At 33.4% G+C, this 23538-nt stretch overlaps 2 protein-coding genes across 2 annotated transcripts in view; both read right to left on the bottom strand.

Moving 5' to 3' along the window:
* Positions 1 to 252: 252 nt before the first annotated feature.
* Positions 253 to 23538, bottom strand: part of LOC125070044 (neuropeptide CCHamide-2 receptor-like) — a 79194-nt gene continuing 55908 nt past the window's right edge. Inside the window, exons 2-8 of the mRNA XM_047679715.1 lie at positions 15724 to 15931; positions 14494 to 14713; positions 7680 to 7843; positions 6560 to 6753; positions 2726 to 2846; positions 1268 to 1450; positions 253 to 415 (exon numbers count right to left, since the gene is read on the bottom strand). Coding sequence (XP_047535671.1) covers positions 253 to 415; positions 1268 to 1450; positions 2726 to 2846; positions 6560 to 6753; positions 7680 to 7843; positions 14494 to 14713; positions 15724 to 15923 — 1245 coding nt within the window. The 5' untranslated portion in view covers positions 15924 to 15931. The remainder of the gene's footprint in view (positions 416 to 1267; positions 1451 to 2725; positions 2847 to 6559; positions 6754 to 7679; positions 7844 to 14493; positions 14714 to 15723; positions 15932 to 23538) is intronic.
* Positions 19458 to 22218, bottom strand: LOC125070108. Its single transcript, XM_047679808.1, has 3 exons — positions 22209 to 22218; positions 19641 to 21669; positions 19458 to 19596 (listed from the first exon to the last, which is right to left on the bottom strand). Exons 1-3 carry the CDS (start codon positions 22216 to 22218, stop codon positions 19458 to 19460), a joined length of 2178 nt encoding a protein of 725 aa, XP_047535764.1.

Raw genomic sequence — 23538 nt, 5'->3', positions numbered from 1 at the left:
AATGTCTTTGACAACATATTAATAATATTTACAAATGATTTTATCTTTGATTATAACTAGAGTACATTTAATAAGACATATATCAATTATTTTACATCAATAGAATTTAACACTAAATGTCTTTTAATTTGAAATAAATAAATTTAAACCTTTTTTTTTTTGTTTCTGGTCATATTATCTTGAAATACTTAAAGACTTATAATATTTAGTACAATAATATGACGCTTGTTGATATTTTATCTATATTTAGATTTATCTATCTATGCATTTCTCGTTGACGTCCGTGATGAAATCACTGGAGTCCCTGACGGTCATGATCGTGACACCATCCGTGCTGTTCCTGGATATGATGTTATTCTTTTTCTTCGAGCTACCGTAGTCGTAGTTAGATATAACGACACTTTCCGTTGGATTCCTGTTAAGATAATTATTTGTTTGTTAACTCCAGCACTAAACGCAAAAGTAGTTACTTGTAGTAGTACTTACAGTAAAGGAAATACTTAGTTGGAAATTGAATTTAAAGAAGTTCTCCGTCCGTGTTTGTCTCTTAGAAATGTTTAATAATTAATTAGATTAACTAACTTTTTTTTATTAGTTAATTAGATTGAGCCGAGATGGCCCAGTGGTTAAAACGAGTGCATCTTAACCGATGATTTCGGGCTCAAATCCAGGCAAGCACCACTGAATTTTCATGTGCTTAATTTATTTTTATAATTCATCTCGTGCTCGGCGGTGAAGGAAAACATCGTGAGGAAATCTGCATGTGTCTAATTTCAACGAAATTCTGCCACATGTGTATTCCACCAACCCGCATTGGAGCAGCGCTGTGGAATTTGCTCCAAACCTTCTCCTCAAACGGAGGCCTTAGCCCAGCAGTGGGAAATTTACAGGCTGCTAATGTGATATAATAAAAATTTAATTAGATTTGTTGCCTTACCTTTTTGTATACTGGCTGCTGTATTTGTTATCTAAATTTCATCATATGATTGATGAAATTTGTATATCTTTGAAATATTCCAATGAATGTCTAAATTAATGTTAAATGTACCATTCGTACCTATTACAGCAATGTCGTTGTGGTTCTTCGATCGATGTTTCAAATACAGCCTTTCTCGCCAGCCTAAAGCTCGATGTTTCAAGAACGTCCTTCTCACAGCAGAGATAACGCAGAAAGTACTTCTTGTAGACGTCACTCATGGAGTACAAGGCGATCGGGTTGAAGCAGGAGTTCATAAATCTGGTAGATATAAAGATAATCAATTCATACCTATTACAGCGATGGCGTTGAGTGCTTCTAAAGGACGTCTCGCATATAGCCGTTCTGGACAATCTAGAACTGCAAGTTGGATGGAGGGCGCCTCGACGACAGCAGAGATATCGGTTGAAGTGCTGTCTGAAGACGCCACTCACGCAGTATAAGGCGACCGGATTAACGCAGGAGTTGAGAAAACTGTTTGTTTATAAAACAATATTAATTTATTTTCTTTATTTATACAGTATATTTCACAATAATATTAAATTGGACAAAAAGTGAGCTTAAAGTAACTGGATTCTGTATCAACTAACGTCAAAATGTAAACGACGAATGGCATTTCGACGGGTTAACCGCAATACCATGACAGATAGACTGGACCACGATTAGATCATCGTTTAGTGAATCGATTATTTTGCCTATGCCATCGATAGGAGAATGGTCATAAAGGATTATAGGTTTATAGGATTTTAATGACATAATGGCTTATATATTAAATATATTTTTTTTATATTTGTAATGGAATAGGCGTTTGTCTTCCATCTCACCTGATGGAAAGTGTAGATGAAGTCGAAGGTGGTATACGCCCATCAAAAAGAAACCTGTTCACTATACTCTTAAAAGCTTCAGAGCTTAACTTATCAGGAGAAATAGACCCAGACAGGTCGTTCTCTGTCTTGTACTATAATACTAATTTACTAATACTAACTGATAACGATACTAGGAATTATAGTTATATAAACTAAGAGCTTGGTGATGTCGTCCTGACTGATTTCAGATGTTGTGGCAAATCTTAAGAGATAACAGCCAACTACGCAGGAGTTATGATAGTGCACAAGTATGTGTGCACTACATGTGCACTTCCTATACCCCCACTTTTATAATCCCTCGGGACGGCAATTCTGACTCAAACGGAAAATTTGGCGCAAAACTAACGGCATCACGTGGTTTTCGGGAGTGTACACACTTCAACTCTAAGCTCCAGTTTTTACTGGCATTTTTCCAATCGACGTACCTTCTATCAGCTGGACCGGATCTGGGGTTTGAACCCAGGACATCCAGATTTTGCAAACTTATATAATAACAGGAAAACGGAAAACTTAAAATATGATTTAAATTTACTTATATTATAGACAATATTCATGACCTAGATAAATTAGCGTTGTTGAAGAAATAACATTTTACATATTCATTTATTTAATCAAGTACATGTCCATAAAGAAATTTCTGAAAGCATGTCCAAAAGAAGAAGACGATACGATAAAACAAATGAAACGAATCTTCTCTCGTTTCTCAGATAATTATCAATTACCGATATAGTAATTATTCGCCCATCCCATTTTACAACGCTAGCCGATTTTATCTCAGCGATTGATGCGAGTTTCCTACCTAGACGAGATGCAAATTACTCATAAAATTTTACCCTCATCTTTTTCAATCGTCAGCATAGTTGGAGACATCAATTTTACGAACCTTAGACAGAAAGCGATTATTCTGAGAGCGTGGGTCCAGTCATTATAGTCGCTTTGGGCTGTCGGCGACATGTAGAACCATACTTCCAGTGCATGATACGGTAAGAAGCAAATGAAAAATACTGAAACAAATACTGTTTTATAGTAAAAATATATCTATTTTAGTGTAAATTTGTGTATTTTTAATTGTGCTATATAATCTTTTTTATCTTAATTTTCAATTGAATTCTTATTTCATGATTTAAATACTTATAAGTAAAAGTAATAAACTTAAGTTTTCACGAATGTGTGTGTGTATTGTTGCAATTTGTGTTAGTAGTGGTATAAATAAATAAATTTTTCAGTAAAATTACAGTTTCGAAATGTTCCGCTATTGGACAAAGACCTTTTTTCTACGTAAGGAGTACTTTAATGAAGCGTACTCCGTCACGCTGCACTAGTGTGTATGACTGTAACTAAATATAAGGCAGATAATCATCTGACAGATGCAGGTTTCCTGGTAATGATTACCTTCACCACCTTTCGTGACATATTATAAATACGAAATGAAACATACGAAAACTCTGCTTGTCTGGATTTGAACTTGGAATCTTCGGTTACGAATTAAGTATATTTATCTCCACTAGACACCTCGCCTGCTTTTATTATATAAGCATAAATATGCGCAACGATATATTGATCGAATTTTCTATGAAATTGGGTATTGAAAAATCAGCGGACAACAAAAAGAAACTCGAATCTCACCGTAGAACAAGAGAGTACAATGTTAATATGTGATATGTGACAATAATTACAAATTACGATACAAGTATCAAAAAGGCGTATCACTGTAAGTCGGTTGTAAAAATTTCACGAATGAAAAGTGAATTCTTACTGAATCGCGCTGCAAATAAGTCAGATTATTTTAAAATGTAACCGCCTGTGTTTTACTAACGAAGTAGGAACATCTTGGTGAAACGATTTAATTTTTTACATAATGATGATCTTTATTTTTAAATTTTGCTAAGCTGTCCGTGTCGTTCGTAAGCATCGAATATTGTAAGGCGGGTGCAAATCTGCGTTGTAAGTCGAGGGTCCGTCGTTAGAGGCTTTTAGGTTGCCGACTTAAGTGGCTCTAATATTTGTGACGGCACACGGCTATGTAGTTCAACTTATTTTTGTTATTTGTTTTAAAATACGGACTTATTGTTTTTATATAAACAAACAACTCGCTTATCACTCAACTCACAAAACTCGCATATATTCTATCTTTAAAAAATAATAATTTATTTTTCATCTTATATAAAAAATGCGGTCCAATTAATGCGGAATTATTTGTTCGAAAAGTCTTTATTAAATGGATTTTTTAAAAGAGATTTATTTTTAACTCACGATTCTAACCTAAAATATAGACAGCTTTAATTTCACCTTACATCATCATGACATCGATGCTATACTGATATATAATATATTAAAAATGTCGTTACAAGACGCGCAACCCCGCTGTGAGTCGGACGGGATTATAGCTTGGAAACGCAACTCAATTCTATAACCTTTCTATTTAAATCATCATTTTCCTTATGTTAACAACTATTTATGCGTAAATCATTAAAGCTTCATAACTCAATTTTTTTTCCAAATAAAATGAGGTAAATTGCTTTACTACGTAAACGATATTATTTGATAATTTGACCAAAGAAACATAACAATAGCGCTTATTTCTCAAAAGGCTTCTTTATCGTATAATGTTACACTGAACGGTAATTGGTTATTCCATTTTTTCTTAACAATAGAAAAGTAATAATGATAATTCGTATTAAATGCGGCTTTTCAGCTATTTTTTTCATTCATCCTAATTTGATATTACATTAAATTGATATAAATGGATCTATTATAACATTATTTTCAAAATATAATAGACAAACAAATGAACGTAGAACGTATTGTAAGAGAATAATGAACGAAATATATTGCTTTAAAGTTTGAATGTAAAATAACAGCCATATTCCACTGCTGAAATAGGAGGATAGAGGATAAAATTTGAAGTTCCACCTACTCCAAGGTGGATTGGTCTGACACATGTATCACAATTTCATACACATGCCTTTGTAGATATGTTCAGCGGTACCTTACGAGTAAACCTACACCATACAATATTCCTATAAATATATACATAAATTTTATGAAATCTCTGTAGAGTTTTAGTCTGGATTTGAGGCCGCAATCTTCAGCTCAGACCCGCATTTTTTAACTTCGCCGTCGCAACTTATTTTTTAATTAAATGAATACTAGAAAAGTTAAGATTGTTTAATTATAACTATAATCGATAACTGTTTAAATATCTTTTTTTATATATTCTTAAATAGCATTTAAAAAAAAATTAAACGTAAGCTGTGGTAATCATAAATGCACTCTATATTCCCCCACTCTCATAATTCGATGTGACGGAAAACCCCACACGAACGGTAAGAGCTTTAATAAAAAAGAACACCGGACCAATACTTCTACAGGCTTTCAATGAATGCATGTATAAACACTCCTAACTTATAGACTGCTATTAATAATAATATCTCTTTAATAACTCGGCCCAGGATTAGAACTAAGGCTATGATTGGCTAGCCACTAGACGAACGAATAAAATATAATTCATGATTGGCTAGCCACTCATGAAGCCACCAATGAAGTATAAATATAACTTTAAGTATATTTAGTTTAAAAATTTAAAGTTGAAACAAAACCAACCCTGCATTATTCAGTCATCGATAAAATAGTGAAGTAGGATTCGGATCGGATAAGATATCTTTAGAAGTGTTCTTCTAAAGCTTTTAAATGGATATCCTACTTATTATCCATTAAACATTGAGTTCCTATTTTAAATTCACAATGGGTACTTCACAAAATGCACTTATGTGAATGGTGTTTCTAGATTGCGCTATAAAAACGATATCGCTTGCGTAGAGGTAAGATTTTTGGCAAAATTTGTGAATAATCTTAATAAAACACCACACCATAATACTAACATGCTTTACTGATAACAACATCCAAGATCGGATCCGTATCCGGTAAAAGTGTGCGCTGTGTATTGCTATGGATGGTAAAAATATATGAAGAAAAAGTAAGACTGTCGAGTTTCTTTCGCCGTTCGTTTCTACTTTTAATAAAACTGTCGATAAAGACATCAATCTTGCACAGATTAAAATATTCCATGTAACATTCATTACTGACGTCTCCTTATTTCTTTAGTTAATCAGAATTCCAAGTAAACATCGCCTTAACGAATGTATAAGGCAATAACAACGTACAAATACATTTTGCGAACCAATTTACACTTCGTATTAATATTAAAATTACGCAACGAAATTGTGAGATTACAAAATTACTCGGAGTGGAGTGAAAATTCAAAATAATGTATTAGAATTGTGCAATTTATGACAAAGAACATAAGAAGCCTGTTGTCATATAACTACTCCTTTTTTAGGATATAAGTAAGGTATGACAAAAAAATCCACCCTTATTCCACCCTTATGGGTAATATTTTTAGTTTTGCAGATTTATAGAGTTCATCAAATAAAAGTATTACCAAAATCAGTGTTGTATCAACGAAACTATCTTAAAACATATACTCTAAGCCTAATATAATAAGACCCAACTTGTAATATTCATAATCTTTTCCCTTATCACGGAACATATTGAAAAACAAAAAATAAAGTATTAAAAAAATTCGGTATTATAACTTTAATTTTGAGTTTTATATAAAATTTTAGACTAAAGATTTTTTTATGACATTTTAGTATGAATAATATAGGTGATTATGTGTTTGTTAAAAATATTTTGAATAGTAGCGTTAAGTACTCACCAATGACAAATATCAAGACCATACAAGCGACAGACTTTCTCGCCTTGGCCTGGGCTTCGCCTTGTCCGCCGTGTAGCGCACCCGGCATCTCCTTAGTACTCGCCAATAGGCGTTGCGCCATTAAAGAATAAAAGAATGCAATCACTAGAAGCGGTAAAGCGTAGTAAACGATTGCCTTCGTTAGTGTCATCCATCTAGTAAAATAGAAACATAACATTGTAGAGATTCAACAGATTTAAATGTACCCTACTTATTACCAAAGTTATATCTATTAATGAAATCTTATATCAAAAATAATTGATAAATAAGGCGTATATATAATACGAGATTATATTAATGATGAACCGACGCTTCGATTTAGTGTTTGTGTATAATTTAATTATTTATTGTAATACTTTGTAATTAAAATGTTGGAAAAGTATTACTACTGAGTTTCTTGCCGGTTCTTCTCAGACGAATTTACCCAAAACGGTTTTAGCTATCGTACATTTAATTAAACACTTTAACTAATCCAGAAGTGCTTTTATGAGCTATTTGAATTAAGAAAAAGTTGATTGTAATTGATTTTTTTATATCAAAAAAGTAGATTAATATTTTTACTTTATATATTTAGATTTTTTTTAATACATATTTACACAGGGGCATATATTTAGTTAATTAAAATACACTATTCTTCTTTTTGTAGATTATATAATAAAAAAATGGGAAAAAGATCGATAGTGAAAATAATAATCGCTTCCATAACACTATGTCTTGGTGTGACAATTACGATTCAATTAACAAGACAAAGTGTTAGACAAAGCAAAATGGCTAATGGTTTTTTAAAAGCATATTGCATTATTGTAACACGTGTACACAATCCAATATAGAACATTCTAATTATTCTTAGAGTTTTATTAGGACTTCAATAGTTTATAAGCTTGTCCCACTTTCAATAATAAAGTTATTACTAGAAAACACTACCAACTACATAGAGTCAGTCAGTCAGTCAGTCAAATTAGTAGTTGAGGAAAATGAATACCCATTATACTATTTATTTAAGTTAATCTAATGCTTCTATATTCTAATATCGAAAAAAAACATTCGAATTTTAAATATTAGAATAAAATTAAAAACTCACTTGGAATAATTATGCCAGTCGGCTGGATATGGGGAGCAGTAAACAATAGAGACATTGCTGTCGATATCTTCCGTGATTATGCTGGAAAAAAGCGCTGCCGGTGCTGCAAATATAAGTGCAGCGGCCCATATAATTGTCGCACACACCAAAGGCAGCTTGCGTAGCTAGAAAAAAGGATGAAGTTTTATAAAATGAACGAGAAACACTATGAATATTTTATGCGAATTTTATTTAAAAAAAATAAGTCACACGTGTATAGTATTGTATTAGTATACATAAGTTCATTTTATGTTATCTTTAGACAAAGACTAGAGATATATTTTAAACGAAATTTTGCCACATGTGTATCCCGTAATATCATAGTAACCCGCATTGCAGCAGCGTGATGGAAGCTCCAAACCTTCTGCAAAGGGTGAGGAGGCTTAGGCTTAGCCCAGCAGTGGGAAGTTTCCAAGCTGTTACTCTTTTCGAAAAATTGAAGAATATGAAACTCAGTCACTCTTGGATTACAATCTGTATTTTCAATTAAGTTCGACGTATAATATTTATTTTAGTTAGTTAAGGTTTTATTGGTGCAAGTCCATCTGTGTATGTGCAACCATTTCATCCAATATTCTATCGCCAAGCAGTAACACTTAGAATTGTTGTGTTTTAGTTTGAAGATTAAATGAGCCAAAGTAACTACATACACAAGGGACATAACACCTTAGTTTCCAACGTTGAACACATTGGCGATATAAGGAATAATTAAAAAAAAATCGGCGCTATATATATATGCAGTTGGGACCACTTACCATCATGTCGCCGAAGATAATGTATTACTGTGACCCAATAATAAAATTAATTTTAAGAATCGAATGTTCTAATTTTAAAAATCATAATTACCACTAATTTTACCGAAACAACAATGATTTATATTCCACTGTTGTAGTTGAAATGGTAATAGAGCTGGCGTAATCACAGGTACAAAGGACTTAGCAATTTAGATTCCAAGTCTGACTGAACATTGGTAACAATGATCATATATTATTTACAATGACAATTACTATGAGCGAGAATGGTCATACCAACTATTACTAGCTATTAGAATGGTCGAGATGGCCCAGCCATTAAACACCTGAATCTCAACCGAAGGTGGCGAGTTCAAATCCGGACAAACAACACTATCTTTTTATACGTATATGTGTTTTTTATATTTCATACGTGCTCAGCGATGAAAATAAGCATTGTGAATAAACTTGCTTTCATTTGCCACATGTGTATCCCCGAACACCTTTGGAGTAGCGTGGTAAGGGGAGGAGGCAGGTTTTTGAAATGAGCTATCTAATTTTAAATGATCACCAAACGCCTTAACATTGGCACTATATTATAGCCCTTATTCTAAGAGGCTATGTTTCTGGTGTGTGTTATGAAATTACACTGGCACACTCACGCACTATAAAAGTGAAACCTGTAATAAAATATGTTGATTCGTAGCAATAACATTTCAAACAATAAAAAAAAAAATTGTAAAAATTGACACCAAGTTTAAATATTGCAAGCCCGTCAAGCCCACCATTGTTGTATTCCGGTTTGAATGGTGAGTGAGCCAGTGTAACCACAGTCAAAAGGGACAAACATCTTCCCATGGTTGATAGTGCATTTTCAAATTAAGGAGTAGTTAAAATTTCTTCCGTCACCAATATCTATGTAGAATGGTGACCATTACCAATGTTATAAAAAATCTGATAAAAATAGAAGAGATAAAAATAAACCATTGTATTCTAGCTAACAGTGGTTAGCACGCGTAGATCTTAACCGATGTTCGGGTTCAGTTCGGGTTCGGTTCGGGTTCAAACCCAGGCAGGCACCACTGAACTTTCTTGTGCTTAAATATTTATAATTCGTGCTCGGCGGTGAAGGAAAACATCGTGAGGAAACCTGCATGTGTCTAATTTCAACGAAATTTTGCCACATTCCACCACACATGTATTCCACCAACCCGCATTGGAGCAGCGTGGTGGAGTAAGCTCCAAAGCTTCTCCTCAAAGGGAAAGGGGTGCCTAAGCCCAGCAGTGGGAAATTTACAGGCTGCTAACGTAATGTAATGTACCCGCCCACGTTACAATATATCTTTAACGTAATAAACAATTACCAGATACGAATCACGCGCCTACTGAACCTTCACACTAATTCTAACAACTGTCCAACATGTCAAGTTCATCGGAACGAAGTCTAAACAAAGACAATTCATTGTAAAAGACTAACCTAGAACGTCACACAACAAAGTATTTACTGGAAAGTAATGAACAGCATTGAATTTCATTTAAATGTTTAATCATAAAAAGTTATATAATAAGATCAAAGAGTTTACACATATGTCGTTATAATTATAAATTAGGCTCTTGGTGGTAGGGCTTTGTGCAAGCCCATCTGGGTAGGTATCACCCACTCATCCAAACAACAGTACTCAGTATTGCTGTGTTCCGGTTTGAGAGGTGAGAGAGTCAGTATAATATCTTAGGAAATAACATCTTAGTTTCCAAGGTTGGTGGCGCATTGGCGATGTAAGGAATGTTTAACATTTCTTACAGCGCCATTGTCAATGGGCGGTAGTGACCACTTACCATCACTTACCTATTTGCTCGTCCGCCTACCGATATCATAAAAATAAATCAATAAGGTACGTTCAGACAAACTAAAAATATTACAACATATTATGATATAAATTAATATGAACCATCTAGAATTAAAAAAGAATGCTGAGTGTATTTATTTGTGTGTGTGTTTATGAAAATTAAATAAAATACTATAATAATATATAATAGAGAACATATTATTACTGGTAACTGAGATGACACTTCTCAAAATAACAATGTTAGAGTTTAAAGCAAAACGTAACATACTTAATGCTATTCAGTCCTCGACAATAAAGTTTCACTAACGAGCTGGCTGTTCACAACTTCCTAATTAAATGGCCGTTTAGTTTAAGACTAGTTATATAGTAATTAACAATTAAATTTATAACAATGGGGACTCATTAGGAGAATGACATATGTATTATACATGCGAGTATGTATAATATGTCAGGCTGTTATTTCTCGTGAATCCGAAGGCGTCATTCTAGAACGCCTACGCCTTCATTATAGTAAATAAAGTATTAATAATTATTTTCATATTTTTCATTAAAACCTCCTTTTAAAATGATTTGACATTTAATTCTTTGAAAAATATGTATTAAGTAAATAGCTGAGCCGAGATGGCAAGTGGTTGAAATACGATAATCTTAAGCGATGATTGCAGGTTCAAACCCAGACAAGCACCACTGAATTTTCATATGTTTAGTTGTGTTTATTATTCATCTCGTGCTTGAAGGGAGACTTGTATGTGTCAGACTTGAATCTTCTACGTGTGTTTCTATCCACCAATCTGGATAGGAGCAGTCTATTGGAATTAGCTACAATCCGTCTAATCAGAGTGAGAGAATACCCTAAGCCAGCATTAAGATATTTTATTATGTATATAATAAAATTATATTAGTTTAATATTCAATATAGGTTAATACTTATAGGTAAAATCTTAAAATATGGTCCTTAAATTTCGAAAAAAGTTCTAAAGAAAGTACGGGCATCAAGATCATCGATGACTTTCACAAAATTTTCTTTCAATTTATATCAACATGCCGAACGAACTAACGAATTTAATAGTTTTATACTAACTTTATAATTCGTCAAAATTATACACAGTGATACATAAGATACGATACGAGAATATTATAAATTACTATGATTAAAATTCAAAACATGTATGTTTGTTTAAAATTAATTAAAAGTATTATATTTCATTAATATACGAGTCAATTTACCACTTATTTTCGTCGCGAATATATAATAAAATTAAACAAGATAAGTACATAGCTCAATTAACATACATAAAGAAATTATATAAACACGTTAGATGTGTGACCTGTATACCGCGATTATACGTGTTAGAGTTACATGGTCCTGGTCACAAGTCTGAGTACTTGTAACCGTGACAGATGCAGCTCTGTCCAAATAACATTTAAAATACAAAAGGTGTGATCGCTTGTATGATTTTTTTATGTCATAATATAAATAAAAAATACTATAATCAAATTAATATTAATCTTAATATTATTATTTGTACTTATATTATAATTAACTCAGACTGTTTGTCTATTTACGTTTTCACGGCTAAACCAATTTTGATAATGTTTGGTATTAAGAAAGTTTGAACCTCAAGTATGGACATAGGAACTAGGCTCCTTCTGATCCTTTGATGTAATATTGCTCATTATAAGTTTTTAAAATAATTTTCATCCCAAACTGAATTCCAAGCGGGTGGAGCCGCGATTACAAATATTTTATACTTGGAAAGGAGCACTAAAACTCAGTTTAATTAATCCTTCTAAAAAACTTTAGAACACTTTATAATTTAAAATAGATATTATATTTAAACAATATGAAAAACGTGCGGGTTAAACGATTTAGATGGTGACGATACTAAACTTTGTGTTTACCTGATATAAATTTGTATTTCGAATGTTGCGAAAGATTAACTACTGAGTTTCTTGACGATTCTTCTCGGTACAATCTACCTCCCGAACCGGTGATAGTTTTATATTTAATACAATTATGAAACTATATTTTGTTTGTTTTGATTTTGTATACCTTACTATTTGAAAATGGGTATTTTCTACGTCAATATACGTCGTCAGTTATGTATAAAAAGTATAATTTACACGATAATTTAAAGTGCACAACAGCCAAGTACTGTTATCAGAAAATCATTTACGCGGTTTGACACGAACTCGGCCCAATTTTATGATTGCCATCGCGTAGGAGTAAAATATCCGACACGTTGAGACTGAAAATGCGTTAGCCTCATATGAATTTCGCCAAATGGGAATATTTTTTACGGATCAACTTCACGCCGAAATTACTTTTATTTTAAGTTTTTTTTATAATAACATAATTAGCAAAAGTAATACTTAAAAGATAAAATTCCTTCTTAGCATACAATTTTCTGTATGTGAAATGAATTAATTAATTTAACTGTTATATTAATTAATATATTAAATACTTAATCGTTAAGTCTCATTGATCTATGTATTTAATAATCTATCCGATAATAAATATAAGCAGCATATTATTGTACAATATAAAAAAGTAAAAAATACAAATCAAAAGTCAAACACAAACATCAAAAGCAAGGACATGTCTTTTAAGACATAAATATAACAGTATTCTATATTTTTTATTATTAGGCGGTTTTCTTTATAATAAGATAAATAAAATCTTAAATATATACAAAGGTAAATACCCATTAATTAAAATATACACTAATGAACTGACTAGTGTATCTTACTTACGAATCTTCAGAGAATTTACTAATTATACCGACATAAAACACTGGAACAAAACCACCACATCAAAATACGCACACGCACGGATTCACACAAATAAAAAGTCTAATGTGTGAGACTGTTTATTACACACTCATGTTTACACACAAACATAAACCCACAAACCCACACACACTTTATAGCGACCAGTATATATATATTTTTATAATATTGTATTTATTTAAATCACTATACAATGCATATCTATAAGCCTTGTAATCAATAGCCTTATACAATTTTTATTATTTAAACAGTTATATGATAGAACAATTAATTTTATATCAATTGAGGGTTGAAAGACGTGTACAGGATTCATATTTCAGGCAATAGTCTAAATATATGATGATTTAACTGATGCTGATGAGACCTACTTCTGAACTTTAGGGATAAATATTCAAAAAACTTCAGTGATTCATTAATTCAATAAGAAATAAATCGCAGATGTTCGTTTTATTTAATCTTGTCAAATTTTAAAATATTTTTTATCTCAAGAAAACCTAAAAGCTTACAAATAATAGAGTTGTTAAGCTCTACGAGTAAATTCCACGAACGTCGTCGAATGCGCTACGATAAATCTTTACTAATAAATATTTACGCCTGAGCTGGCTTTGTATCGGTAAGAGTGAGTTAATCTCATACTAGTACATAGTATTCTTGGAAGAAAATTAAATTTTTTGAAACGCAATTTATTTAACTTTTTACGTTAACTATGTATTAAGATTACGTATATAAGCGAATTGGAAGCAAAAGTTTAGGAAGGCAGACTCCACCTTCAAATGGGAATAATAAATGCACAGAAGAGAGAGAGAGAGAGAGATGTATTAAGATTACATTATGATTAGTCTTATATTCCTTATATGCTTTTAATAATTTTTAAATTAACTTCAATTAGAGAATCATTATAGACAATTTGCTGACATAATATACCCTAAGATTTCTTATGTCTGTAAGTGTACACCTAGTGGACAGAAAAGTACATAGAGTAACATAAACAATAGAAACATCGGATAATCGTGTTGTTCTGTAAGAGAACCATACCTATTCTTATTATTTTTGTCGTTAAAAGTAACAATTGTATTACTTTTTGCTTACTAGTATCAGCGTGTAAATATCCCACTGCTGGGTAATTAAGATCTTCTTTAATTTTGAAGAAAAGGATTGGAGTATATTCCACGACGTTCCTCTACCAGATGGTGGCAGTTTTTTTATACATGTTTCTTCTTGATGTTTACCTTAAGAGATTCTCGACCGCGATTGAACCCATAATCTTTGATTAATATTGAATCTAGTATGTTGTATTAGACAGTGTTGTTTTGTTAAATTATTTAAGAAAAATGTTCTTATATCGCAGAAAATTTCTTCATCTAAAGAAAACGTTACTAAAAATATGAAGCTATAACAAAATATTACCTGAAGCTTTCTAAAGGGGTTGACAATGGCGCAATATCGCTCAGCCGATAGCGCGGTGAGTGTGAACACGGATACTCCGATACTTATATCCTTCCCTGTCTCCGATATCCTGCAAATGGCTTCGCCCCACGGCCACGATTCAAGTGTATAAATGACCGACACAAAGGGCACGCAGATTAGAATGACAAGTAAATCTGCTAACGCAAGGGAAAATATGTATCTGAAAATAAATTATACATTACTTTTATCCTTTTTTATGACGTTTAAAAACAGTCTATATTTGAAAGTGTATCATGAAACGGAACCATGAATACCAACATCACTTAAACGTAATCTGACATTCGTTGAATTATTCGCGATATTAACTCAAAACAAAACTTGATTTTATAATTTAAATTAATATCGGTATTTAAATTTTTAATTATCCGTTGGTTTCGAAGCAAATTGAATTATAAAACTAATAGAAAAAAGTAAAAGGAAAATCTTATTCATCAGCCCGTATGAAGCGAGTGCTCTTTAAAAAGATTTAAACTCTATCTAGTCCAGACAAAAGCCGTATATAGAAATTTTCAATTAAGCGTATCTCTATAGACGTCAATTTTTTATTTCACTTGCATTATATTCAACAAATTGCTAAGTCAGGTTTATCCTTTATCGGGAAATATTATAGTGCGCAAGTGCATACACTTGAAATAAAGAGTGTTTATTTTTTCACTATCATAATAATGTGGATAACTATCATAAAAATTCAAGCGCTTCAAGCCCATTCTGACGCGCTGCATTGTAATAACTACCAACTTGAAATTGGCTGGCTTGGCTGCTATTGAAAACTACTGGGTAAACGAGAGGTGTCGAGATACAGCCGTTTAAAATGATGTTACTTACGCTATGTATTAGGTATAGCAACGTTTGAGAAAATTTATTAAAATCCCGTGTGAATTGAGACGATAACAAAAAAATTATAAAAGGAAGAATTTATTAATAACAGAGAAAGAGAGAAAGAGAGAGAGAAAGGTCATCTAGAGATTAAATAACGCTTTTTCCTATCGTGACGATTTTATGCCAGTTCACTCTACTGTAAGGTTCTGTAATCCATGTAAAAGCGCTGCGTTCCACTAAACCCAAAAACTTTAATGTCTCGTTATAGGATGCAAACCAAGGACCTCAGGATCAGTATAAGCTAACTATTAAATCAGTCAATTAATATTATAATACATTTTTAATACTTACGTGTTCGGTGCATTTCGCATTCCTCTATGTCTAACGTACACCACAACCAGTGTGCCATTGCCGAGAACGCCTACGATGAAAATTATAGCAAATATGATCGGAACCAAATAGGTCTCAACGCGCTCTTTGTATGGCGTGTAATCGCTCTCCGACGAGTTGAACTCGAACATCGACGTGCTTAAATTTGACTGTGTATACATTTTGCCATCTGCAACAATGGGAAATTAAATCATTATAGTCGTTTTATATAAATAGGTAAAGATAAATAAATCGCACGGGAGTGATGCGTTATATCAACACGATCCGTGCATAAGACGGGTACTGGACTGATTTAAATGGTTGAGAACCCCATATAACGTCCCCCTCCTCCCAGAGGCCAAGAACCTTTCTAATATTTTTTTGGGATTGGTTGATAAAAAGATAAATATGATGTATGATCAACTCATAAAACATAAAAAAGAAACAAACATATATTATTTACATATTTATACAATGTTTATATACAAATAATATGTTTTTCGCTATGTAATATTTATGTTTCCTAATTTACTACTACTCATGATAATATTTTTGTTTGTCTTTTGATAAATAATTATCTTAACATTGCTGATGTTAAAGTATTTACTGTAACAATTTATTCTATAAAACGATATGTTACTTATCATCTCAACCTGCGGTTTTATTCATTTTACCCTCTTGTCCTTCCCCGTGACTCAAACTATCTCCATTGCAAATTTCATTAAAATCGGTTCAGCGTGAAGCGTGAAGAGGTGTCAGATAGAATTACTTTCTTATTTATAATATTTGTACAGTGTACACATTAATATTCATAATTATTTTATATAGTACAGAGTTTAAATTTGTATTAACATAAAGTAAAGATAAACTCAGTACGCCAAATTTTCGAGTATCTTCAGTGCCAAAGCAAGGAATTCGATTCTATGATATAAGTCCCGGAAACAACAATGACTAACTGAATTTAAAGCTAATTTCGAGTTCAAATAATAGAAGACGTTTTATTTTACCTAATTCAGTAGCCAATCTGATATATATTTTTGGTGTACGCAATGAACAAAATAATACTCAATATGTAATTTTTTTTTTTATTTAATTTACAACATCCACGGGCTCACGCAATTGCCCGTGCCTTATTTTTACATTTTACTTTTATACATTTCGGCGTTTTATATATTTACTTTACATCAGCAGATCTTCGCTGGACTTCAAGCTTGTCGCCTTCTTGGAAGATCCCAATGTGTACTTGGAAGAATCAACATGTACATTATACATAAATAGGCTTAAAATTACTTAATAGTATAAATCTGCGACATTTGCGCTTTAAGAAATTAGACCATTTACCGACGTTGATACACTTAGTATATTTCAGTTACATTCATTATTATTCGGTATTATCTTTTGGAGTAACGCAGTCGTTATCCATACGATATTTGTGCTGGAGAAAAGGGCTTTTCGTGCAATCCATAACTTACGAGCTGTATCGTTGAGGCATAAATTTAAGAAAATCAAGATATTAAATGTCACTACTTATACTTCTCGGTATATATCCTAATATTATGTATGTACGGAAAAATTTTAATGATATTGTGAGAAAACTCATAACATTGGTACAAGGAACAAACACGAACTTATTACTCCTGTTACTCGACTGCTTACAGCCCAGTAACTCTTTTGTAACGGTTTTTGCGGCAATGTTAACGGTTTTACGACAGGATCCGAGAAAGCGTTCACGATGTATCTGTTGCCAAATAAAAAAAAAATATGTAAAAATATGACTCTGTGAAAAACTTTATTATAGAATCAGTGAGTTCAATTTTAATAGACCTCCGTGGTCAAGTAGTATGTACACCGGTTTTCATGGGTACGCTACTCTGAGGTCCCGGGTTCGATTCCCGGCCGAGTCAATGTAGAAAAATTTCATTAATTTTCTATGTTGTCTTGGATCTGGGTATTTGTGGTACCGTCGTTACTTCTGATTTTCCATAACACAAGTGCTTTAGCTACTTACATTGGGATCAGAGTAATGTATGTGATGTTGTCCAATATTTAATAGCACACCTTGGGAATTATACAATCATCTCCTGATTATTTCTTTATGACATTGAATATATGTAAACAATCACAAATTTACAAAAAAAAAACACCGATTCGCCGATTCTTCTCAGGTTCTTTCATTTCCGAACCAGATATTTTCTGGAACTGTTTCCTTTGACAATCAATGATTTAGTGAATAAAGGAATCGGATTTAATTTGAAAATAAAATAAACTATTATCGTACAATAATTATGTTTTAACTTAAATTTTAACTTTAATATAACAAAATATTCTGTATTCAAGTCGGCTCACGTAAGCATTTTTTTTAATTACAGTCAAAAATATGACGAACCCAAAAAAACCGAATGGAATAATTTCATCTTGATTTCGTTTTAATTCCATAAAAATATGAATAATTTAAAATGAAACAATCAAATACATTTTAATGGAGGATGTTAAAATATTTTTTCATGATGATGATTATATATATGTATGTTTTTTTTTATGGGATAGGTCGGGCAATTGGTCCTGTAAATGGTTACTACTATCCGAATGGCACTGTAAGAAATATTAACCATTCCTTTCATCAACAATGTGCCACCAACCTTGGGAACTAAGTTGTTATATCCCCTATAACTGTAATTATATTACATAGAACACTATAGTTTTTACAACTGTTAAGTAAGAAATCGTGCTTACAATTTCATTCTTCATTTTAAGTATAAGACTAAATGGCTTGAAGCCGATCTTCAATTCACTTACTTCGCCTCATCAAAATTGGTAAGAAAAAAAAACAACTGCAGAATTATGACTATGGCAAGGTTGGACGGTCGATTAACCAAATATTTTGCTCATATAAAAAGAAAAACTTTACTTTTGTTACTTTTCTTTATTTGATTTGACTTATGCGCTTTGCTTATGCTTTTTCTATATTATAAATTGGGAATACTATCGTAAAACTTCATTTATGCTGATATATCTTATAATTATCTCTGTCCTGCTTTTTGGATGGCCAGTTATGTTACATGGAGTCACGTACATCATATCCTTCCCTAGGCATACAAGTAAGGGTGTGTTTTTTTAACTTTTTGGGTATTTGCGCACATGTAAACCCTTTAGCTCCTAGTAAAGTATGTATAATTCACGTAGAACATATGATGTTTCTATTAGGTTCTGTGCATGCAAAACTAAAGCTGATTAATGTCTGATTATATAATATTCTGCTAGTCTTTATCGCTATATAATGGCCCCGAAATTAACTTCATTTCTCTGTTGTTTTTTCTCGGCCAAATAAAGCCTATACTTGCTTGGGTTTTAAGCTTGCTTCATACAAAACAAAATTAATCGAATTCAGCTATGTTGTTTAGCCGTGAAGGCGTAACATACAGATAAACAAAGTATTATTCCATAAATTAATTTTTTTGAAAAAGTAAAACAAATCTAATTTATCCATCAAATATAAACTTAAACATACACCTATATAAGTTTGTTTAGTTAGATTCAGAATGGTAGACGAAAATTTTAATTATTATTATTATAATATTATTATATTATTTTTTTATTTATTTTTACTCATGTATAATAACATTTTTAAATATAAAATACAAATTTATAAAATATATTTAAAAATATAGAATACAGAGGCCAACCAGTGGCGGGAACAGGGTCCAAGCCACCGGTGGTCAGGGCTCCAGAGAGAGGAACTTCCTCACAATACGTGCCGTGCCGAGGAGTACTGCCTTCTGCATCAAGCCCTTGACCCAGCTGCCTAACGAGAGCCTCTTAAGGTGTTGGTCGAGGCTCTTGGCCTTAGGCCATTCGCTGAAACGACTATTGGCACAATAACTGCTGTATCCACATCCCACATGTCGACAACCTCGTGAGCTAAGTCGAGATATTTTATTTGCTTATCTTTCTCAGCCTTCACGAGATTCTCGTCATGAGGGATGGTGACGTCAACAATTATCGTGCGGCGCTCTGACCGATCTATCACCACTATATCAGGCTTGTTGGCGACAACAGCCCTGTCAGTGATTATAGATCGGTCCCAGTACAGTGTGATACGACCATTCTCGAGAACTGGGTCGGGCACATACCTGTAGTATGGTACCTCTGATACCACAAGATCGTATCGAAGTGCAAGTTGTTGATGGATAATCTTGGCCACTTGATTATGCCTGTGCAAATACTCTCCGTTAGCAAGACGAGAACAACCGGAAATAATATGTCTAAGGGATTCGCCCGGAGTGTGACACGCCCGACATATGTCCACCGTGCCATCCCTCACAATATACTTCCGGTAATTGTTCGTCATGATAACTTCGTCCATAATTGCACAGACAAAACCTTCGGTTTCACCGAATAGGTTATCGAACCGTAGCCAAGAAACGGACGCCATAAAATCCACATCGGGTCCATGAAGGGCCCGATAGAAGCGTCCATGTAACTCCTTGCTCTTCCATACCCCCTTGCGATTCTCAGTACTTAGTACTACGGGTTTGCGCCAGTTCTCTTTGCCTAAGGAGAGCGGAGTTAGCCCCTTGTCCATTGTAACTACATCTCGGTGCATATCCAAGTCAGTGTGGAGAAAATACTCCCTGAGTTTGTATACTTCACGGTTATGTAGGGTCTTGGCATTTAAAAAGCCTCGGCCACCACATCTCCGTGGGATATACAATCTCATCACCGAAGACCGACGATGATGCATCCGATATGCAGTCAGCAGGACACGGACTCTCCTATCCAAGGCGTCTAGTTCTTTTTGAGTCCACTTGAGTATGCCGAAAGAGTACATCAAGACCGGCATGACCCAACCATTGAAAGCGCGAACCTTATTGCCACCCGACAAAAGACTTTTGAGCACTTTTTTCAGGCGACCAAAGAAACGCTCCTGCAGTGATTGTTTCATGTCGGTCACATTGATGCCTAACGCTTCCGACACACCCAAGTATTTGTATGATTCGTTTGCGGACAGTGATCTAAAGTTTATGGAATCTGAAAGTTGTAATCCGTCAGATTCCATAATCTCTCCTCGCTCTACATGCATAACCGCGCACTTGTCAACTCCAAATTCCATTCTAATAGAATTACTAAAAGTTTCTGTTACCTTTAGTAACTCCATTAATTGTGAACCTGAAGGTGCAAAGAGCTTTAAGTCATCCATGTAAAGTAGGTGGGATATTACTTTACCTCCTCTCCGCAAACGATAGCCTAACCTTGAACCCTCCAACAGAGTACTTAGAGGGTTCAAGGCTAAACAAAACCACAATGTACTCAAACTATCGCCCTGAAATATTCCCCGCTCAATCCTTATCGGTTCGTCATTACCATGAATCGTTCGACATCCTGGATAGCGAAGGACTGTCCGCCATTGCCCCATACATGATCTCAAGAAACTGCATAGAGTTGTATCTAATTTATACAACTCCAGCACCCTCAAGAGCCATGTATGCGGCACGGAATCATAGGCCTTCTTGTAATCTATCCAGCATGTCGACAGACTCTTTCGAAAACGACGGACCTGTTGGCTAATGATCATATCAATGAGGAGTAGCTCCTTAGTGCCTTGTGATCCACCCCTACATCCATTCTGAGAGACAGACAAAATACTATTATTCTGTATGTGACTATTAATCTTATCTCTCAGAATGGAGGTAAGAAGTTTATAGACCGTCGGTAAACAAGTAATCGGTCTATAGTTTTTAGGATCCGTTGCACTATCTGACTTATGGAGCAGGTGGGTGACTCCGGTGGTAAGAAACTGTGGTAGCGACCCAGACTCTAGAGCTGACTGGAACTGAGATGCCAAGCATTCATGCGAGCTGCGCAGCCATTTTAGCCAAAAGCTATGCAGCCCGTCCGGTCCCGGAGACTTCCAGTTGGGAACGGACCGAACTATTAATAATATTAATATTATTTTAATTATTAATATTACTATTATTCACACAGCAAGAAACATAAAAAAAATCATTATATATTAACTATATTATATAGTTTTGTGAATACTTGTATGAAAACTACGGATTAAATAATATTACGTAAGTCTTGTCTGGAGTTTTATTAAATTTAAACAGTTTTATGCCCTCACACCAACACGTCTGAACGGTCGTTTATTTTCCTCTTAGAGCAGTATACAGTTTGAACCAAACCAAGGGTACGTGCAATGCATATATTAAACGACTATCGTGTTTCAGCTCCGTTCACTTATGTCGTGGTATGTTATAGTTGTCAAATAAATTTTCCATTACAATGAAATTCATAGGCACATATTTCGTTATTATATCATGTGTATATTAAATGTACCTTTTTCCTGTTAATATTATATGCATGGCTCTAAAATTTATGTTCTTTGAATAATGTACATTAAGTAATTTTAGTTTAGCGACATTTAAACACATCGAAATAATTGATATTATTTCGATGTGTTTAAATACCAGAATACATGACTTTTTCTGTCATAAAATTATTAGTGTACATACGGGAGTAACCGAGATGGCCAGAACGTGCATCTTAACCGATGATAGCGGGTTGAAACCCAGGCAAGCACGATTGAATTTTCATATGCTTAATTTGTATTTATAATTCATCTCGTGATCAGCGGTGAAGGAAAACATCTTGAGGAAACCTGCATGTGTCTAATTTCATTTAAATTATGCCAAATGTGTATTCCAACAACCCGCATTGGAGCAGCGTGGTGGAATGTGCTCCAAACCTTCACCTCAAAGGGAGAGGAGGCCTTAGCCCAGCAGTGGGAAATTTACAGGCTGTTAATGTAATATAAAAAATGTACGGGAGTATGTGAGATAATTCTGTTTCGATTAACTAACATTGTATACCGCATGTTAAATGGTATTTATATGAGTATAGGGATTAAAAAAATGTATAAATTAAGATGAATATTTAACACTAAATAACAGTTAATTATAAATTGGAATATGATTGGAATAAAATATATGTTCATATATTTTTAATTATATTGGGTGGCAGACGGGTGAATGACCTCATGCTACCCGTAGACATTTGCCACTGCCGCTGTAAGAGATATTTACCATTCTCGACATCGTCAAGGCACTGCCAACCTTGTAAAGATGGTATGTATCTTGAGCTGATATTAAAATATGTGATGAGCACCAGTAGTAGAAGACGGGTTGAATGCACCAAGTGCATTATAAATATTCAGTAAAACATAGTGAAATCTTTAATATTAGAGAAAATCGCGGAATATATTCCGATTTCAATATCGTAAACTGGAAGGAATTTGAAATGAAACGTATCTGACGATAACATTATGTAAATGATGTGATCGAAAGTCGATCATGCCTTTTACGAAAAGAAATAAAATATTCCAACTTCTGTTACTTCACATGGAATATGTTCTTATTTTAAATATAGTAGTATTGTCGCTACGATATTTGAAGCTGACAACAATAAAAAAAAATTGGCGGGAAAGTTAAACGCTCTTCTGGACGCTGGAACCGGAAACATTGTTAAAACATTATCATACATAACTGTATTGTTTTACATTAATTGCTTAACTTATACAATAAATAAAAACATTATTTATTAATTTCGAGAGTGATACATACAACTAATATAAATACACCGTACAGATACCTATCAGCAATTAATTAACAAATAACTTTCTTTAACAGTAGTATGTCAATGATTTTTATATACATTTATATTTACAGACAGTATAATAGACTCAGGAGTATTTTATTTCCACATACTGACTCCTATTTCATGCCGCAAAGCTATCTGAAT

This window comes from Vanessa atalanta, chromosome 16 (assembly GCF_905147765.1).
Source record: "Vanessa atalanta chromosome 16, ilVanAtal1.2, whole genome shotgun sequence".
NCBI lineage: Eukaryota > Metazoa > Arthropoda > Insecta > Lepidoptera > Nymphalidae > Vanessa > Vanessa atalanta.
This window is presented reverse-complemented; position numbering and strand designations above follow the sequence as displayed.

What these genes read in the sequence shown, in the direction of transcription:
- LOC125070108 (XM_047679808.1), bottom strand. An exon ending in GCTCACGAGGTTGTCGACAT is followed by an intron (nt 19,597 to 19,640) that starts GTGGGATGTGGA and finishes TAGTCGTTTCAG; the next exon opens with CGAATGGCCTAAGGCCAAGA.